Raw genomic sequence first — 22238 nt, forward strand, 5'->3', positions numbered from 1 at the left:
CGTGCTTGTTTGCATGAAAGAAGTGGAAATTCTGCAGGTGTGGAGATGTGAGAAAGCAGTTTTTAAATATATATATATATATACATACATAGATGTATACATATAATTTTCCTAGTTTGAGAGGGGACTTTTTATGGATGATGACAAATCTTCCTGCTCAAAATTGGTTAAACAAAACTCATTAATAATGAGTTTGGATTTTCCTGATTTTCTTTTTAGGCTTTGTCTGTTTTGAGGCTATAATTGTGATAAACTGCAATAGGATATTTAGTATCATTTTATATATAAATCTGTTAGAGGAAAGTACAAAGAAATAGTTTTATAAGCTGTACTATATGTGCTGGTTGAAATACATTAGAAGTTTCTATATCTATTTCTCCTGTATGGCTTTATATTGTGGAACATTTTGTAGCAACAGAAATGCCACCTATTTTCCTGAAGTGCTTATATCAGCTTCTAATAATCAGTTTTCATGCTTGAAAAATGGATCAGAACAGAAAATCCACTGCAATGCAAAGCAAGAGATCTCACTGATAAATTAATATTACATATAGATAATAAAATATTAATGCATATTAATAATATATAATTAATAATATGCAAACAGATAATGAATACATTATTCTGTGATATTTAATACACAAGGGTGTGAAAGTCTAGTATCTCTGTTGATCTGTTTGCCCACACGTTTAACAGACATCTTCAGTGAGTGAATTGCAGTTCTTACACCTTTTTTGGCATCATTTTTGGTCCGTTTCATGAACTCTCATGACTGCTTTTATCTAAAAACACACTAAGCACATAAAACCCAACATGAGATGGAATGTTCCATCTCTGTGTGAATATTAATCTAACTTTTTTTTGCTCTTTGGATTCATCAGTGACTGAAAAGAAAACAAACAGGTGATGTGTGCCCAAAGTCTTGACTTTGTTTTGTGGTGTTTTAGGGTCCACTCAATGCTACAAAGCTCTGTGGACTTCTGCTGTCTTTTGACATTTTCTGTCCTTTGAATTTCTTGTCTTCTCAGGTAAAAGCAGTGCTTTGGACAGCTTGTATTTTTTTGTTTCTTTACGTATATGATCATGTCATATTGCTAGGTTACATTTCCACTGGAAAGAGAGAATGGGGTTGAGCATTTTGAGCCTCCCTTTGTACAGCAGCCCCACCAGGTCACATATTGGTCAGTTGTTGGTGATTATCAGAAGCTTTATTGATCTGGAGAGCTAAAATAGAAAGAGTGGAAGGAACCTCAGTGGATTGAGGGGACAGAGTGATGTGAAATAGCCCTGCTCACCATGCCCCTTCTCCCTTGCCTACGGGTGGGGAGAAATGATCTCACTGTGGGAGAAATGATTTTCAGAAAAGCTGCAGAAATCCTAATAACTTCTCAGTGGTCTCATGTATGCTCTCAGTCCCTCTTGCTTCCCATGATTTTTTTTAGTTTGTGAAGCACCTACTTACTAGCTTCTTTTCCAGTCATCAGACTCTTTGCCAGAAGTACCAAGGATGAGATCTTGGGTGGTCCAAGGATGAATTCTTTCCTGCTTTGGTCATCTCTGTGCTGTTCTGGTCTCTCTGTGTTGTCTTGATCTTTAATTTCAAAATCTGAAAAGGAATTAGAAGCAGTTGGAGACTCCATGGTTGTCTGCGCTGGCTAAGTCAGCAAAGCTTTATTTTGCTTTTTAATATAGCTCTGGCATAGATCAGAGCTTCACCAGAAAATGATGAACACCCCTCATCTTTAGTATTTCTTTTCAGTCTCCTCATTGTACTTCATTGCTCTCAATCCCTCTATTTTAGTGTTGCAGTTAATAACAGCTATTATAAAACTACTGTTTCAGTTATTTCCTCTTATTTAGTTCTTTACAGGTTCTGCTTAACATTTTCCTATTATTACAAGTATTAGTTGGGATGTATCATAAAACATGAAAAAAGAATGTTAGCAAGTTGTTGCCAAAATGCTCTCAGGTTTATCCTGGCTCTGAACCATAAACTGAGCATTGCTAGAAAACTATTGATTTGTCACTCTGAAGTTTGTTGCTGAGAAGAAGAAGTTACTGAAGGCTTCTGTCAGCAGTTTTGGTGAAGGAATTGGATTGGATTTTGTATCAGGTCCTCACAGAAATGCAGCTTAGCCACAAGCACAGAATTCAGCTCTTTTCATTACAAAATAGGAATATGATGGGGATTGTATAATGAGGTTATAATTTGTTGGGCATTGTTGTGGTTTTGTTTTTTTTTAAATACTTTTGCTAGAAACTTCAAAGGAAATATTCCATGATGCTAAGGTAGTAGTAGCCTTTTTCTAACTATTGTTTAGCAGTATTAAGTAGGGTAATTTCATGTAGGCTATGATTCTTCGTATAAGTGCTATGTCTTTTGAAATTCATGTAAAAAAACCCAACAAAAACCAGCACTACAACCAAATCAGACATATATAATAGCTTTTCAATGGGAGTGCAGATATTAGAGCAATGTCTTTTGAACACAATCAGTATATAATACACTCATCAAGGTATATTATCAAACAATTGAACCAGACAGTAGCAATTGCAGTTTTTCATCTTAGACAGAAGACATGGGTTCCAAAAATAAATTCATGCTGCCATTTACTTTCATCCTGTGGGTAAATGATATATTAGTTATTTGATATTTTTGTTTTATCCTAGATAAAGTTTAAATAAATAACACCAGAATGCATTTCTAGGGACACAGATGGTGGGAGCTGTGACTTTGCTGGATGAAATTGCAAAGTGAAAGGGGCTGCTTAGATCAGGAAACTTCAAATACACACACACACACACACACACACACACCTTAATTTTCCAAGTCATCAGTCTCCTAATTGCCATAACACCATTCATTACATTAGCATTAATATATGAAATATATCTAGGCAATTTGCCCAGTTCTAAGTACAGTACATAGTTGTCTTCCATAAATACTCCAACTACCATTAATGAAAACTAATGACCCATCAAAATTTGCATTCAGAGAACTGTTTAAAATCTCCAAAGGACTGTCCACAATGCTAGTGTAGCATTTTTGGCATTTGAAATTGCTGTTTCCCAACATGTTGCTGCACTTAATGCTAATTACCCAGCAAAATGGATAAATGCAACAATTTTAATGTATATTATAACCCAGTTTCACCAACAAGACTGTAATTAGCAACTGAACAACACTGTTAGCATAATCAAGCAAACAAATCATTTAACTTCAGGTTGATATTTAAAAGGTTTCAACTTTCTTCTCTAGTTTGTGAAAGCAAGTTGTATAAATGCTAAAGTTAAGTGGTTTTATGAAATCAACTAGCATAATATAGAAAGAGATCAATTTATCCTAATATTGGAAATAACAGATAGTTAACTACTGAGAATATATTAACACAGAGATAAATAATCTGAAGTTCTGCTTTGAATTATGTTAAAAAAATAGCTGTATAACATTGGAGGTTTTTTACTTTGAGTGTATATTGGCCACCAAGCAGCTTCTAAACAATTAAAACCTATGTTCTTAGGGCATAAATGGCCAGATCTTGATGTTCTTAAGGTCCCTCTCAACCCAAACCATTCTGTGATGCTATGAGCTGTGACCAGTTCATGGGTTCTGAGCTCAAAATATTGGACTTCAAAATTTGTTTCTTTTTTGGATTTCTTTTGTGTTTGATTCTTTTTGTTGGGGTTAGTTTTGTTTTGTTTGGGCTAGGTTTTTTGGTTTTTCCTTTGTTTTGGTTTTTTTGTTCTTGGTTTTGTTTTTTTTTTTTTTTTTTTTTGTAATATACCTGACTACTAAGGAAATGCCTGAAAGAATTGGATCACTTATTTGAAGTAAATGATGCAAAACACCAAAACCCCTTTATTTCCTTCTGGTAAAAAATATCTTACTGATGGATTTGGAGACGTAAAACAGAAAGTTCTGGAGTACTACAAACAAGACAGCAGCCATTACCAAAATTATTTATTGGCCATTCTGATTCATGTTCTAACAGCGAGTTTAAAAACTGAAGTAACTTCTTCAAATACAATAATTTCACTTAAAAAGCCTTTAGGATATGTAATTCATTACTGTGACTCATAATTTCACAGGGGAAAAAAAAAAAAAGTTAAATTTCCATTTCCTTTATGGATTATACACAGTCACTTTTATATTCTTAGCTCACATCTCTCTCTTTCTTATAATTTATGCCATCAAAATTGAGCATAAGAATTTCTCTGTCTAAGGACTGTCCAATAAAAGAATCACCACCTGCAAGCTGCTATTAATTTAAGAGATGGATGTCACAGGATGATCTCCTCACTCAGTCACTTCTAGAACCTTTGGCTTCCTAGGTTAGATTCTTTTAAATTTTACTCAGGTTTCACTGGAGAGTTTCGTTTGTGTCTTGCAGTCAGAATATTTTCATTCTACAGATTGCTGCCTCATCATCTACCTGTGAAGACTGCTCATTAAATGCTTTTTTCCCCTTTATCGTTCCAGACCTCTTTTTCTTTTGTCCAATAACTTTTTACAGTTACTGCAATGGAAATTATTTTTCAGGTGTGCAGGTTTTGTTATGGAAAACTTAACCCATGTGGCTCTACAAATGAGCTTTTTTTAAATATCAAAACTGCAGCACAGGCAACAATTCATTAAACTGAAAATAAAATACATGGAAGTAGAGTTAATACCCCATATTTGTTGGAAAGGCAGTGTTCCTGAAGTTTAAAAGGTTTTGGGTTTTTTTTTTCAACCTATGCTTTTACTTTGGGTACATCTACAGTAAAAACTTTTTCTATCTGGGATAAAAAAACCTGATTCTGTTGAATTATTCACACTTACCCCATTTAATTATTTCATTTAAGATGTTTAAAAGATACATAACTATCTGGACGTAAAGAAGGAAGTGGTAATACTTTTTTTCTTCGTGTAGAACATTGCTGGGAGATGATATTTCACACCAATTAATACTTTAAAAGTAGTCATGAATGAAATGTTGACTGACTGCAAAGCAGTAGTAACCTAAGCACATGGTTCTGTTCTTACCCAGCTGTTTACATTGCTCCAGTTCACAAATGCACATGACAAACTGAAGATTAAGTTGAATTTGAATTACTAGTATATTTTTTTTTCTTTTTCAGTTGTTTTCCTTTACCTGGTTCAATTTACCATTCACACAAAACATGTACTTGAGATTATTAGTCAAATCTAAGCCTGAGATAGTATGTTATGAAAATGGTACCCAGGTCAGTTTGTTTAAAATAGTTCTTTTACCACAAGGCTGAGAGCAGATGAAGTTGCTTCCATCTAATTATATACCATTAACTGAGAGAATATAAGTGAGGTGAAACTTTGTTTCTTTACTGAGATTTTCTAGAAAGAAAGGCCTACATTTTATTTTGCTGTGGTTCTGTGTCATTTCATTTCTGTGTTTGTTCATTTGGTCACACAAATTTCAGTTTGATGTCCAAGCTGTTTAAAATCATATTCTGAAACACTGGGTGGTACACCCTACTTTGTTCTTTTGCTTTTTTCTTTTTTTTCCTTATTTCTTTTTTGCTTTTTTTTCCTTATTTCTTTTTGCTTTTTTTTTTCTTATTTCTTTTTTGCTTTTTTTGCTTATTTCTTTTTGCTTTTTTCTTTTTTTTTTTTAATTTCTTATTTATAGATTGTATTTTTTTTTGCTCAATGAAGCATAGGTCTTAGCATTATAAGCAATTTTGTTTGCAAATTTCTTCCCTAGAATCAAGCCAGTAGAATTTCCATGTGTAGGAAGCTATTTTGCTTCAGGCTTTTTTGGATGGAAGTAGCCTCAAATCAGCAGCTGTTGCAGTAAAAGTGGAACTGGTGAAGACTCTTTTCATGTCTACATATCTTAGTTACACAGGACTTTCAACTTGTCTCTAACCTTCTCCCCATAACACCTCCAGTGCTATACCCACAATCTTTCAACCTAAAACCCCTCACCCCAGGGACTCTCCTGCTTTTCTGCACAACAGTTTATGCTGCAAGCGCTTGCAGACCTTTTCCCTCTTCCCAACTCCACATTTTACTGTTTTCCTCGCATTTTCCTTAATTTTCCTTATTTTTCTCCAATCCCTTCCCCATCTTCTCTGTGTCAAAACAAAGCCCAAGCTGTTGCCACTCTGGAGCTGCATCTGAAGTGATGCACTGGCCAGCACGTGGGCTGTGTGGCCATTTGGCTGCCAGCAAATGGAAAGGATTCAAGCAGCCAACCATAAATTCTGCTGGTTTTCAGTTTACTGGGGCTCAGCCAGCCCAGCTTTGGTACAGGGTGGCTTTTGAGTTCACCAGGGAAGTGTGGCAAATGTGTGTCCTTGGGTTTGCTTCAGAAAAACAATCTGTATCTTGACAGAGGTTGTGTTTAGCTCTCTGCATTGGGTTTTCTGAAGGTTTTAAATACTTACCAAAAACTAGCAGAAGTATTTGTGCCTCTGCTGTGAAAAGTAGAATAGAGGATGCTGTTGATCCCGTTCTACTCTCTAGAAATAGTTGGCAGTGCATTGCTTTTGGGTTTGCTTGTCTATAACTAGAGACACTAGGAAGTTCTTCACTGAAATAATGATTTTGTGCAATGTCTGAAGGATGGGATGAAGAGTTAGCACTGCCTAAGTGTTTTCTGTGTGTTCGGTATGCTCTGTGTTTCAGTCTCATCCAGACAGGAAAGGAATGGTTTGCTTTGCTTCCAGAAACCATTGAGATTGATGGGAACAAGCTGGCTGAAATTAATTATGATAAAAAAGAAAAGATTATGTTATCAGGGAAACAGCTGAAGGACTTGGCATTGGTTAGGTAAGGAGCACTTCACTGTAAACATTCAGTTGCTCTGAGTCAGCTGAGTTCTTGTTTTGGAAGCAAGTTGAAGTTCTTAAAAATTAGAAGTCTTAATTAGTCTTAAAATTAGACCCTGAGAAGAATAATGAGACAGTAAGCATCCTTGCCATGGTTCTTATTCTCTCAGATCTGACAGAAGTTTGCCTTTCAGAAATACACTTTTGCAGTTTCATTCTTGTCACCGTGTGCCTCATGGGAAATATTTCTATAGGATATGTTTGCATTAAACTACTTAGAGCATAGAGTGTGTAGTGCTGGTGCCTTCATCTGTGAAAATTAAAGGTGTTGGGGCTTTTTCTCTCTCAGCACATAGCAAGCCTGGCATGGCTGATGCCACTACCCTGGTTCTTAAGGTGTGATGTTCCCAGATGTGTTATGGAGCAGCCCTTGGGCACCCAGCTGATGGGGCTTGCCTGTATGGCCATTCTGGGGAGCAGCACCACAGAGCTTCCTGTCCTCACCCCAGCCTCTGCACTGATATTCTTGCAGATGTTGTAGAGAGCAGGTCTATGATCTTGATGTCATCCTTCAGAGCTACAATAAAAGCTAACAGTGACCTTTTATATGCATAGGAGTACAGAGAAATGCCAAGCCACTGAAACACGCCTAGGATTCTCCTGGTTTAGCCTATTCTGTCTTCCAAGTCTTAGCAATAGTGAATAAAAACTTTCTATGACAGTTGCTGTGAAGTTTTCCAGAAGTATATTTAATATTGTTTTCTTTTTCTTTGTATTGTTTCTTCCTGCTGTGTTGCCTGATAGGTTGTCCTTTTGTTTTGTTTTGGTTTTTTTGCTTTTTGCCTTGGGGTTGGTTATACCCCATTAGTGCAATATCAAGTGATGGCATGAAACATGAAATATGAAAAAAAATTAGTGGGGATACCAATCCAGTACTGGTTTAAGGAAAAGTACTAAAGATTATTAACATAAAGAAATTATAAACTATCAACACTGAGGCATCTTACTCACTTTCCTTAGATGAATAAAAAACTAGCAAGCTCTTCAACTAAAGAGGTTTTTTCATTAATTTCAGCAGATAATGAGTCAAAGCTTCAAAATGACAGATTGTTAACACTGATTGTGTATTCCTGAACAAAATGAAAGCCATCTCAAATGTTGATATTTTAATTATGTTAATAGGGCTTCAAACATAACATTTTCCTGAAGTGATGTAAGTGAAATGAAGTAGAAAACATTTACATGTATAACTCAGTTTCTTGAAATTTCTGTTGAATTGCTTGTCATTATAAACTGTTGTTTAATTTTTTGAGATTTTCTTTACTATAGGCCTTAGTATCTTAATTTCTTTTTAAATGAAAATTTATGTTCTATAGTAACCAATATGGTTGGAGTAATGTGATCAAACCTAATACTCCTATCCTTACGTAACTCGGAGTCCTGTCTGAATTTAAATGAAATCTTAATGACTGAAGTCATTTGAAAGCCAAACCTTGTAAAATCTGTTGCATGTACTGCAATTGTGCATCAAGTGAGAAACCATCCTAATGGTCAATATTCTTCACATATGGATTGAGGAGGGTAATTTGAAGTTTTATCCTAGTATGTGCATAGCATGTCTCATTTTCTGTTTTATTAAAATCCTCTGGAAATCATGATGAAAAAGTTGCTATCAATCTAAGTTGGTAATTTCTGTAATGTCTTTAGGACAGTAACAAGATACTTAATTTTTTTTCATGTTAATTGTCATATTTATTAACACTCAAGTCAGGTAATGAAAACCTGAAACCAAAGCTCTTGTCATCTCTACCTACGTAACAGATGGATATAACAAAATTGGAGAATTGTGTTGTAGCAGTATATGATCTGTGAATAAGGTTTTGTAACTTTGTTATGAAATGGGAATAATTCAATTTTTCCCACTTAAAATGTGTGAAAGCCTGTCAGTTGGGTTTTCACCTAGAAAAAAGGAAGTAAATTTATAAATCCAGATTATAATTTTTTTTTTTTATAATTATAAATCCAGATATAATTTTATAGCAGTCATTTTAATTTGTAAAACTTGATAATTTTGCAGATAAAAAGCTTTGGTGGGCAGACCAGAATCTGGCTCAGATTGGTACCTGTAACAAAAAAGATGGAAGAAACCCCACTGTCCTGAGGAACAAAACTTCAGGTGTTGTACATATGAAAGTCTATGATAAAGCAGCCCAGGAAGGTATGCTATATTATGCTATATTTTAAGCATGTTTTACCAACTTTCAGACTGCATTGTACCTCTTGTTCTCCAAACTTGACTGGAACAAAATATGTATTTCATTTTAATTCAGTAACAGAATACCATAAACTAGTTCATTATTGCATTAATTATTGAATATAATAGGATAATTGATATAGAATATCTACCTGATATATTTGAATTTACAGATGTTTTCTCAAGTAACTCAATAATGAAGCTTCAATTTCTTTTAGAGAATCTAAGCTTAATTTTTAGTTAAAGGAAAAAAAATCAGTGCATAAGCCCTATCTCAAACTATCAAAAATTTAAGTAATTGAAATATTATGAGAGAATTCATTAACATTCTTCATCATATGTAAGACAGCTTAATTCATCTAAATTGACAGAAGGGACAGTATTATAAATCAAAAGTGAGGTAGCAGAAAAATGGGGGAATTTTGCTAATACTGCCAAAACTTAGTTGGCAAAGTCAGAGCTAAGATAATACAAAAAAGTGTTATTTGGGGTCACAAACAGTTTTATGAATTTGGAGGTCAGAAATGAAATCATTTGTGAGATTCTTTAGAAACAGTTTACTTCTGATTCCAGCTACTTTCAAAGTATTGGTGATTGCACTCTGAGTGACGAGGGATGGGATCTACATGAAACAAAAAAACTTCATTTTGTGCAGATGCTTCCAAAAGAGCAGAGGATGGAGCTAAGCTGTCTGATATCAGATGGACAGTAGTCTATGTACTGAGCAGAATAATTCAGTTCCATATCAAGCACTTCTGGGAATATTTGCCATTTTACCTAATCTAGAAAACACCTCATGAGTGCCCAAAATTTAATAATATCTGGTGTCTGGGGCATTAACAGACCCCTTCTACTATTCAGAGATCAAGTAAAGGAGCAGTTCTGTCTGTACTGCTGAACCTTGTGGAGTGAAATGTCACCTTGCTGATCTGTATTTTAACTGAGCAATGTATGTTATATAAATCTTATTTAAAAGTCTTCACCTATTACTTTGTCACGGTTTAACACTGATCCGGTGATTAAACCAGACAACAGACGCTCTCTATTAATGTCTCTCTCCTCCTTGATAAAGAAAGGAGAGAGAATAAGGGAGAGAGACTGATGGGTTGGAAACTAAACTACACAACTTTAATGAAACAGTAATGATAAATAGGAAAAATTACCAAATATATACAAATATACAGGAAAATGGAAACCACATTCCTCCCTCCTTTCCCCCAATAACTCTCACGTCACCACCGAGGCTGTAGGGCAGCCCTGGGAAAGTCCAGGCTGGACTCCTGGAGTCGGCAGCAGTCGAGAACTGGAGGCAGGAACACACAGATATGGGCTGGCACGGATCAGGACCACAGGCAGATGAACGGACAGGATCCTTCCAGGATGCCGGGTGAAGGAAGGGAAGCAGGAAATCTGGAAATCCAGAAGTCTGGCTTGGCCCTCGTGATCCCTCAAATTTATACTGAGTATGAGGTGTATGGGATGGAATACTCTATTTGGTCAATTCTGGCATCTATCTTCTCTGTTCCTCCCCAAAGGAGGGCTCAGGTGGGACCTCTTTATCCTCCTGGATGGTAAAATGTTTTCCTCAGAGCTGAGCAGTGTCCTTGGCTCTGCATACCAGTCTCAAGCAGTAACTATAAACATCAAGTGTTATCAGTCCTAGAAGCACACACTGTTAACTTGCTGTTAATTTCAGCAAGTGCAACTACTTAAAGAGACTTAGCTAAAAGCAAAAGTACAAGACAGAAAATCACCTTTATCCTGGCCCAAACCAGGACATACTTAAAAGTAAATATTGTTTCAAGTAAGAAGTAGAAGTGTGGATTTGTGAGATCACATTGGAGTGTGATCTTGAACATGTTTTTAAAAGTTCACAAAGAGATGAAATTAATTTCACATTTGATTAATTAATAACATATGCTCAATGATGTACTCATGCTCTACAGTAAGATACAGTCAATTAATGTCAGTGAGATTTCAGTATTGCTGTTCACAAACAATGTAGTATTTCTGTTTTATCATGTACTTTTACTTCAAAATAGGCAGACTGTTTCTTGGAGATGGGAGCTATTATAAAAATATTCTGAGGAGAAAACCTGCTATTCTGAGTGTGCAGATAAAATGTTGTAAGAGTGAAGCATGGAAGAGTATATGAATAGTAGCAAAGCCTGAAATATTTTCTCCATATCTCAATTTTTCAAAAATTTGGGTTTGGAATTATTAATAAATTGATGCCAACATTGATTTTTAGTTGGGATTGCACTGTTCAAACTCTGTTTCCTCTTGTCTCCTCTGCCATCATGTTACAGGCAGCAATTCCTGTCAGTTAAATAATGGTGGATGCTCCCAGCTTTGTTTGCCAACATCAGAAACCACCAGGACCTGTGTGTGTACAGTTGGCTACAACCTGCAAAAAAACCGCATGGCATGCAAAGGTGAAATGGTTTCCCTGCTCTTCACAAGAATACATTTATAACTTAATTATAAGTGCATCATAACAATTCATGGATGTTTTTTCAAAGAGATGAAGGTCTGGATATCATTCTGGATAACTAGAGAGCATTACGACACTAAGCTGGGGGGAAGTGTGGATCAGCTGGAAGGCAGGAGGGCTCTGCAGAGGGACCTGGACAGACTAGAGAGCTGGGCTGATTCCAACAGGATGAGGTTCAACAAGGCCAAGTGCCAGGTCCTGCACTTTGGCCACAAGAAGCCCATGGGGAGCTCCAGGCTGGGGACGGAGTGGCTGAGAGCAGCCAGGCAGAAAGGGACCTGGGAGTCTGGATTGACAGGAAGCTGAACATGGGCCAGGAGTGTACCCAGGTGGCCAAGAAGGCCAATGGCATCCTGGCCTGTATCAGGAACAGCGTCACCAGCAGGTCCAAGGAAGTGATTCTGCCCCTGTACTCAGCCCTGGTGAGGCCACACCTCGAGTCCTGTGTCCAGTACTGTGCCCCTCAGTTCAGGAAGGATATCGAGGTCCTGGAGCGGGTCCAAAGGAGGGCAACCAGGCTGGTGAAGGGACTCGAGCACAGACCCTATGAGGAGAGGCTGAGGGAGCTGGGAGTGTTCAGCCTGGAGAAGAGGAGGCTCAGGGGAGACCTCATCACTCTCTACAACTCCCTGAAAGGAGGTTGGAGCCAGGGGGGGGTTGGTCTCTTTTCCCAGGCAACTCTCAGCAAGACAAGAGGGCAGGGTCTCAAGTTGTGCCAGGGGAGGTTTAGGTTGGAGATTAGAAAGAATTTCTTTCTGGAGAGGGTGATCAGACATTGGAATGGGCTGCCCAGGGAAGTAGTGGATTCTCCGTCCCTGGAGATATTTAAAAAGAGACTGGATGTGGCACTCAGTGCCATGGGCTGGGAACTGCAACGGTGGTTCAAGGGTTGGACTTGATGATCTCTGAGGTCCCTTCCAACCCAGCCAGTTCTATGATTCTATGATATTTGGAAAACTGTCCAGAGCCTATAAATTTCTTGAGTCTTTTTATAATAAGCAAGTCTCAACTTTCCTCTCATTGACTCTTTCATTTTTACTTTAGGTATTGAATCATTTCTTATGTATTCTGTTCATGAAGGAATTAGAGGAATTCCTCTTGATCCAAATGATAAAATGGATGCTTTAATGCCTGTATCTGGAACTTCATTTGCTGTGGGCATAGACTTCCATGCAGGTAATTGTTATGTATTGTTTATTGTATGTTCAGTAAATGTACAATATTCCTATAAATGGAATAAACCCTCAGTTTTCAAACCTTCTAGGCCTGTGGACTGTAGGAGTCAATGTGAGGCCATGGTTACTAATACTCACCACTTAGCAAAATCCTTGTAGAAGCTGCATAAAGTTGCAGAGAGTTGTTACCCATTTTGGGGCAGCTGTCATTTCCAGGTAGTAATTCTCTTCTCCTCAGATTCCAGCAATAGAACAGATAAATAGATACTGAAGACTCCAAATGGAGTATAGGTCCTCTTTCCACCTGTCTGAAGCCAGAACTGACTTCAGACACCAGATGCTGAAGGCAGTTTTCACCGCTCTTATTTTTCAGAGTAATTGGGAAAATAAAGCAGGCTTATACAATTATAATGAGGATTTAAATATGATGGTTTTGATATTGTTCCTCTGTTTGCTTTGAGACATATCAATAAAGTCATATTTGGCAGCTTTACAGTTACTGATGTAGATATTTAGACAGAAGTAACTGAATTAACCCAAGAATCATTGCCATGTATATTATAGGAAATGATACAATCTATTGGACAGACATGGGTTTCAACAAAATTAGCAGATCTAAACGAGACCAAACGTGGAAAGAAGACATTATTACAAATGGTTTGGGAAGAGTTGAAGGCATTGCAGTGGACTGGATAGCAGGTAGGTGTTTACCTGCTTCAGGGTTTCTGACAGTACCCTCATGCATCTTCAGCTCAAGACTAAATAACTTGGTTTGCTTTCAGCTCTAATTTCTCATACTCCAAATGTCTAGATATTTTTTTTTTTTAATAATGCCACTTTTTTTTCCAGTTTTATTAAAAAGAGAAATCTCATTTAAATATCTTGGGCATTAGATAGTGTCATTGGTGACAACCATGAATAAAAGTTTATACTTAAAACAGAAGGCTGAACAGGACTAGAAGTTACAACAATATCATACACTTAGGTTAAAATACAGCAGTCAGTTTCTGGTCTTAACTCATGCTCTTAAGATTTAAAGACTTTTCAAGTCCTCTTTTCTTTTTCCAGTAACTTCAGGTGTTTTTCCTAGGTAACATATATTGGACAGATCATGGCTTTAACCTCATTGAAGTTGCCAGGCTCAACGGCTCCTTCCGCCATGTAATTATATCCCAGGGTTTGGACCAGCCAAGATCTATTGCAGTACACCCAGAAAAAGGGTAACATGACCATGATTTCTTGCATTTTTTTTAAGTTTGCATGCTAGCACTGAAGGTCTCAGATAAATAAATTGAGGCCTTGGTTCTAATAAGCATTTAATAAAACCCCAAAGGATTGTGTTGTGTATTGTGGTGTAACTAAACACTGGTGGAAGGAAGTGTTAATTCTTATCATGTGCTGAGGTTTTTCATTGGTCTCTGTGTGTATGACATTCTGTATTTTCTGTGCAACTCATTCTCATTTTAAAGTTTATTTTTTCTGCTGAAGTTCAGGTGTTGCTTGGAAGCATGTTTAAATCTGCTCCTAAGTTTCCACCAAATCCAAGGAAGTTGTATTAGCTAATGAAGAGCTAAATGTCATGATGAAATCAGAGAACATTATAATCCATTGTAGTTTTAAATTCTGGTATCATGTAACATCCCATGACTACAGCCAAAGGGGATTACCCAGGGTAGCCGAAGGTAATGTGAGATGAAGCATGTAAGTAGGAGAGCAAGGCTTGTCAAAAATGACATCTTTATTCATCTGTTTCTTGAGAGTAGGGACTACACTCTAGCATTAGCAGGATTAGAGAACATTCTGTCCTCTTCTAGCTCCAAAACTATCATTAGCAGAGCTACAACTAAAACAGAAGCAGTAAATTCTGCAAAGAATTATCTTTTATTCTTATCAGCAAGACTCAGTGGATTTAACTGCTACTTACCTTGCTATAACAAAAGTGCTAAATGATGTCTCTCAAAACTTAAAGAAGTCTTTGAGCAGCTACCTGTGCCCCCAAAGCCAGAGGTGACAGTGTAGCTCATTTTCCCAAGATTCAATCAAATCGGTATTTTGCTATCTTCAGGGAAGTGGTCTCTGTCCTCAGAGAGTTTGCAGAATGAAGAATTCTGACTTCTCAGAGGCCAGACCTTTGCCATTATTTCTTCTGTGAGAATGTAGACATAGTGGTTTGTGTATTTGGCAGACCTCTGGAGCATTGCAACCCAATGTATTTAAAAATAAAGGTAAAAACAGTAGATGATTTTAACTGTGCAAGGTGCAGTGGCTTTTCCCCCAGTCTGTATTGCCCATTACAGCTGTATTCATGTAGCACGACTGGTTGCTTAGCAGTATCTGCTAGCAGTCTAGGATTGATGTTCTTCAGAGTTCTCTGGATCTTAGTTAGGATCTGGCTGAATTAATTTTATTTTTGTTTTTAATGTACTAGAATAGCTGTGCTCTTCTGTTAAGAGAAAAATTTAAAGAAACATAAAACTTTGGAGGATAACTACACAGAAGCCTGATAAAATTATTCTGACCAGAAGGGTAGATCAAACTTCTTCAAAACAATAATTAATTTACAGGGTAATTTCTCCCAGCATGTACATAATGTATTTTCTGTACACATAAATAGACTAACATCAAAGGAGAGGAAAAAAACCCATGAAGTCTATGAGGACTAAGTGCAGCCATTTCTCTGTAGAATCCTTAGATATTCTAATAATATGAATTATATGAATAAAACCCATTGTTTTCAACTATAAATTGCAAAAAAGTATAATCAACTGCTGTGCAGTATTTGGAGAATCAAGATAGATTGTAGCAGAGATCCAGCATTTAACAATTGCTCTAGGGAAGAGTCAATGTGGAACCATTGGTGTGATAATATTTAATACTGCTATTGGTATAAAAGTTGTTTTTTTATTCAAGTCTGGGATTTTTTGGTTTAATGACCAGCTTTTCACATGGTGCTTTCTGATTCAACAGTCCATGGTTTTATTTTGTTAAAATGCTGTGTGCACATAAGCAGATGAAATAATAGCCAACAAAATTAACAAGGTTCTTTGGAAAGAAACAGTTCCTGCTTTTAAGTTAATATCTATTTTAAAATGCTGCTGATCCATCTTCTTAGGTCATAAATTAGAACAGTCTAATGCTAGCACAAAGCAGATATTAATACAATTTGTTTAAAATGTGACTGGGGGGAGTTTGAATTATTGCACTTGAAACAACTTGAAATCACAATTGCAGTGATTGTTGATATCCAGCTGGTAAATGCTATTTTAATATTACTGAAATGTCTCTTTACTAACGTAGCAGTTCAATTTCCAAATGTAGTATAAGTTTTATAGTTAGTTTTCATATTGCTGTTTGTTATGTCAAGAAGGATGAGAAGTACTTATTTTTTATTATAGCCAGAAACCTTTACAGTTAGAGCTAAAGGAAGCTAGACTTTGTTTCAGAAGCTCAATTTGATGAGCTAATTAGAGCATCCATATTTTTTTCTCCCCTGTCCCATTTTTATGCCTCTTCATTTCACAGAACTGCAGTCTTCCAATCAAACATAGCTGTTTAGCACCAGATTGGTATCACTAGGTTCACTCATGGGTAGAACTGTTTAGTAATGCAGAGTAGACCTATGTAATCTTTAATAACAAATTAATACATATATTCCAGATAGAAAAACAACTGAGAATGGCTTTGTGTCTTATTATTCACTTTCTGTACAGTAAATCATGCTTTAATGTGTTTTATGTGTATTTGCAATTAAAATACACCAGGTGGTCAGTAATATCCTGACATATCTCAGTTATGTTATCTTAGAAGGTTTTTTGCTCAGAATATATGTATATATTTGTGTATGTGTGTTTATAATATATTTTAACACAAATATATATATATATATATGAATTTTTAGACATTTACATAGATCAAAGCTCTTCCATAAGTTACTGTACAGTAAAGGAAGTGTTCTCTGTAAATGCTGTGTAGATTCACTGGCCTCATTTTGCTGTATCTAAAGCAGCAGATTGAGAAGTAGGAGGCTCAAGCAGAAGTTCAACCCAGCCTCTTACCCCAGAATAGTGATGTTACTGTGCCACTAAGCATACAGCAATATAAAATTAGATAAATAAGTTGCCAGTTCTTCCCATGTGCCTTCAGGAGAATAGGAGAAGTATTTTCTTCCAAAATAAAATGCCATTTTTTTACCATTTCCCACAGTGCTGCTCACTCCTATTAGGGATATTTGTAAGTTGGACATGCATCCTTTGTATTATCACACTTTTTAATAATTAGATATAAGAGCTTCTGTTCCAGTATTTTTTCTTCTAATTTGCTTTTATCTTCCCAAGCACAAAGCTGAATTCTAAGGAGTAAAATTGTGTATTGACTGATAAATTACAGTAAAAAGAATTACTTCTTATGTATGAGTTACAAAAAAATCTCTCAACAAAATGTTCTATGAAGCAAGGATTACAATACACTAGGTGTCTTAAGATTACTTAGAGACATGAGCCTCATCATGTTTTTTACACCCCTATTTAATGGTAATGGTGCATTTTGTTTGAGGTTAAAGTGCAGTATTACTTACATTCAACTCTTCTTTTGGTGGTATTTTAATTGGTGCTTTCTATAACATTTTAGGTACTTATTTTGGACAGAGTGGGGACAGACTCCTTGCATAGGCAAAGCCCACTTGGATGGGTCTGAGAAAGTTGTGCTTGTGAGCCTGGGGATTGCTTGGCCTAATGGGATTTCCATCGACTACGAGGTGAGTTCCTGACTACTTCCAGTTTATTCTGCAATGTACTTTATTTGTTATGTTTCATTAAAGCCAGCTGGTCTTCCACTGTGATGTAATCTTAATGACACTTAATGAAATACTTGGTCAAGACTGTTGATATTCCCTTTGAAATTAATCTTTAGGAAAATAAATTATATTGGTGTGATGCTCGTACCGACAAGATAGAGAGAATTGACCTTGAGAGTGGAGGGAATCGGGAGATTGTGCTGTCAGGGAGCAATGTGGATATGTTTTCAGTCGCAGTGTTTGGAGCTTACATCTACTGGTCTGACAGGTAATTTATTTTTTCATAAGTGTTTGAGTCTCAAAATGTTATTTCAGTGCCAGGTGCTTCACCTCTCTAGGATTAGCCATTCCTTAGCAAGGTCACAGAACGGATCGCAGTTCCTAAAGAAAGGGCATTTCTGATACTGAAAGCTAAAGCACATCAGTGTCATAGATGAGAAAAAGGCTTCTTCACCTTCTCTTAGGTGAACTCTCACCTGCCCTTCAGTCATTTGTTTGGTGTGAATTAGTTGAGGATTGTTGATGAGACATCTTCAACTTTTTTGGCAGAGCACATGCAAATGGCTCTATTAGAAGAGGCCACAAGAATGAGGCCACGGATGCTGTGACCATGAGGACTGGCCTTGGAATAAACCTGAAGGAAGTGAAAGTCTTTAATAGAGCACGAGAGAAAGGTTGGCTGTTCTTAAGGATGCTATTAATTGTCTTAATATCACCTACTTTTTTATGTATATTAAAGCATACCAAAAGTTAAGTAATCACTGATTTTATCTCAGCTTTTTACTTTAGTAGTATTTTTTAAGCTAAAATTAACACACTTAAGAAAACCTTTAGTAGAAGTTCTACTAAAATCATTGAGTGTCTCAAGGAGAAAATCTAAAACCAATACACTTCCTATAATTCCAGGTTTGATGCATTTTGTTTGGGTTTTTTTGTTTCGTTTTTCAAAAAGAAAAATGTTTCTAGATGAGAGGAACCTTGAACTGTGGTAATCTTGAACTGAACGGTAATCTCAGACAGTTTTAGATTCCTGATGGAAAGAAAACAATTTTTTTTTTTTTCACAGCTAGAAATTCCCATCCTCTGTGTCTCAAATATTTATTTCCTGAAATTACTTGGATTTGAGTCCTAGTTCTATTGTGTGGGAAGACACCTTGTAAATAATTCAGGTTCCTTTATATTTGAGTTGTTATGCAAATTCAAGATTCAAGAGTTGCCATCTACTCTCAGTGTTTCTATGACTGAGATGATTGATCATCTTTATTCTCTACCTGAATAGGAATATGTTACCTTTTCCTCCTAAATTTCTGGTTTGAAGAAACCTTAAACACTTTTTCATTGAGCAAATGTGGTTAGAAGTCTACCAAAAATAATTATAATTTCCTCAGAACTGCTACCAGGAAATCCAGACAAAATTTCCTTCAAATTTGTTTTGAAAGAGAGGACAAGAAACTGTTGCTATAGTGCAAAATAAACTTTTTAATACAAATATATCTCTGGTGCTGGTAGTGCTGAAAAGTTGCTTTAATCACCTTACATACCCAAAGGTCCTGTTTCATTTATATACATCTGTCCTAAACAACCACATTAAATGACTTGTAGAAGGAATTTGCATCTTGAAAGAAAACATGTTTAACAATCAATAAGAAAAACTGTAATTTTCTTTTTTCCTCGAGGAAAATTTAAATAGTTTTGGAAAAAAAATTGCAGCACATATTAATTTTACTCTGAGTATCTGCATGTAATTTCAGAGTACCATGGGCATCATATTTTGTGGATAAAAATAAAATCCACACAAAAAATTGTTGTTTCTTTTAACTAGGCTGGAAACAGTTAATGTCTGCTTGCTTGGAAGGGCTTTATATTACAGGATTAGGAATATAGAACAACTGGATAAAAAATGCTTCTTTTAATGCAATGACTTATTTTTAGCTTTAAAGATCTGAGAGCATTGGCAGTAGGAGAAATGGTTCTGAGGCTAAAAATCTTTTGATGTTAGTTTGGAGAACGTAAGTGAATGGTTTTTTAATACGTTTTTCAAATTTTACTAGGCTACAAATGGTTAATGTCTTTGGGAGGGGCTGTCAGTGAGCCAGGAAGACAAAAGGGAAAAGAACAGGTGAAAAATATTTTTGGAATGTTTTTCTATATCACACTATTCTATATATTAAATATGTTGAACTAGAAGTAGTTACGACTGTTTTCAAAAACAAAACCCCAAACGAGCAAACACAGAAACAAAACCCAATCTATAGAAAACAACCTGTGCTGATTGTGATCAATGCTTTTTTTTTCAAACACCTGTTTTACCCTTTCTGATGAGCCAGTCCTGCAGTGCTATTCCCAAGCAGATTCCTACCTTTCACTGCTCTTTTACCTGTGTGCAAGGATATGCTCCACATACAATGGTTTTAGAAATGGCCTTTTTTAAAGATACTTCATGCTCATGATCTGTGAAAGTGCTGCAGTTTTCAAAGAGAAATTTTAGAAGCTTGAGGAGCTCTTTCATGTATTTTCAATTCTCTTTTCTATCTCTCATCCTTCCAAACAGATATTAACTTTTCTAGCCTAATAAAACTTTAAAAGAATATTTTAAACCTGTATAAAATGTATACAGTGAAATCACCAAGTGGTTTTACATAACTGCATGGAAATATGTCTCATGTAATTTTACCAAGGAACACAAATGTTTCTAATTTTAGGAGACCAGTTAACTCTCATCCCTCGTTGTCTTTTCTTAAATATCTTCAGCTTGAAAAGTAGCAGTTAGAAAATATAATGAAGAGCATTTTCAGATATTCTGTATGCCCCAACAATTATTGTTGTTTTTTACTTGAAAACAGTCTGCTTAAAATGTTGTCTTTTCCTTCACTACGTGGAAAACTTCCAGAAATCAGAAAATGGCCGTATGGAAAGATCTAAGTTGTTAAATGGAAAAGGCTGTCAGGAACAGAAACTAAATTATCTAAACTAACTATAATAGTAATTCATGCATAGTCCAAAAAAGACAAAGAGAAATTGTTTCTAATTATTGAAAATTATTGTAATTTTAAACGTGGCTTGCAACAAGTATAGTTACTAGTTTGACAATGATTACTTAATGGTATGTATCTGTCAGGGAGTAAAGTTTTAAAAGAAACTGGAAGAAAATATTAGGTAATGTCTTTATTATAAAGAGGGAACAGGATTGACACAGCTTTGTACATGTCAATATACCTGTTTCTATTTTGATAGAAGTTGTCTAAAACATGTATTGCATTCTAATGGTACCTAAATTGGACTTTTTGCCAGTAACAGGTGTTTAAAAAAAAATATTTCAAAGCACTTGAAACAGTCTCTAAGTCTTCAGTCGATTACAGAGGAATAACCTTTTTTATCATTTTCTATTAAAAAAGTATACTCTTTTGAATTGGAAAGGAAATTAATTATATATTTCCTCACAGTGCTTATTAAAGTTGTCTTTAGGTTGTGGTTCAAGTCATAAAAATTTTGTCCTCTTTTTAACTTGGGATCATTGTATAAACAATTTTAAGAGAAGAATTCTTAGAATACAGCAAACGATGGTTTTATTTAAGTTAGCCAACTGTTATATTATAAAAGATAGATTTTTTCTTTCTTCTTTTTCTTTTCCTTTTTTTTTTTTTTCTATTCAGGTACTAATGTTTGTGCCAGGAATAATGGTGGATGTCATCAACTTTGCCTTTATCGAGGAAACGGGCAGAGAACCTGTGCTTGTGCTCATGGCTATCTGGCAGAAGATGGAATCACTTGCCTGAGACATGAAGGTTACCTCTTGTATTCAGGGAGGACAATATTAAAAAGTATTCATCTTTCAGATGAAACCAACTTAAATTCACCAGTAAGGCCATATGAAAATCCAGAGTACTTAAAAAATGTGATAGCTCTTGCTTTTGACTACAGTCTGAAGGGGAAAGGTACAAATCGCATCTTCTTCAGTGATGCACACTTTGGGAATATACAAGTTATTAAAGACAACTGGGCTGGCAGAAAAGTTCTCATTGAAAGTAAGTAAAATTTCCCCAAATTCATGCTTTTTTTTCAATAAACTTTATGAAGTGACAAGCTGGTAATCACTTGACTTTATAGAGAATGTCCATGAAGTTTTACCATGCTAAGTATATAATTTTTGTCATTTAAGACACATTTAAACATTATCTTTAGAATTACACCTTCAAAAGACTTAAGTTTTTTAACAGTCTTAGGATGTCTGAAGCATATTACTAGAAAACAGAATTTGTAATGGTGGTGTTTATTTCTATGGCTGGTATTTTAAGGAGCTTTTTTGTTGAAACAAACCCTCACTGTGCAATGCCTGGAAATGTAAGAAGTTCCCTTACTCCACAAACCTATTGGATGTTTATTTTTCTTATTAGTGGGGATAAAGTACTCTAAGATGCTGATATAAGCATTCCTTAGGACAACACATTAGGATGCTGGTTAGTGTGTCCATTTAACTCACCATTCTTGTAGTGCAGGGACTTACTCAGTCACTTTGCATGTTTACTATGCCCTCAGTCACTGTACTAGTAGGAGGAGTTGTAAAGTTGATGTATTTTTAGCCTCTGAATACTTGAACTCTGGCACCAAGGAAGTGATGCCAGTGTTATCACCAAAATCTTCAGGACCAGGCACAAAACTCATTGTGCAGATGAGATTAGTAAAATCTTCTGAGAGTCTGGCACTGAAATCTTGATGAGCAAAGTCTTTTAT

General features: G+C 35.9%; 1 protein-coding gene across 1 annotated transcript in view; it reads left to right on the forward strand.

Moving 5' to 3' along the window:
- Nucleotides 1-22238, forward strand: part of LRP1B (LDL receptor related protein 1B) — a 637314-nt gene that overhangs the window by 477910 nt on the left and 137166 nt on the right. Inside the window, exons 34-42 of the mRNA XM_030454074.1 lie at nt 8870-9010; nt 11356-11481; nt 12585-12716; nt 13280-13414; nt 13806-13935; nt 17342-17468; nt 17624-17775; nt 18057-18181; nt 21161-21532. Of these exons, the coding sequence (XP_030309934.1) occupies nt 8870-9010; nt 11356-11481; nt 12585-12716; nt 13280-13414; nt 13806-13935; nt 17342-17468; nt 17624-17775; nt 18057-18181; nt 21161-21532 (1440 nt within the window). The remainder of the gene's footprint in view (nt 1-8869; nt 9011-11355; nt 11482-12584; nt 12717-13279; nt 13415-13805; nt 13936-17341; nt 17469-17623; nt 17776-18056; nt 18182-21160; nt 21533-22238) is intronic.

This window comes from Calypte anna, chromosome 7 (assembly GCF_003957555.1).
Source record: "Calypte anna isolate BGI_N300 chromosome 7, bCalAnn1_v1.p, whole genome shotgun sequence".
Classification (NCBI taxonomy): Eukaryota; Metazoa; Chordata; class Aves; order Apodiformes; family Trochilidae; genus Calypte; species Calypte anna.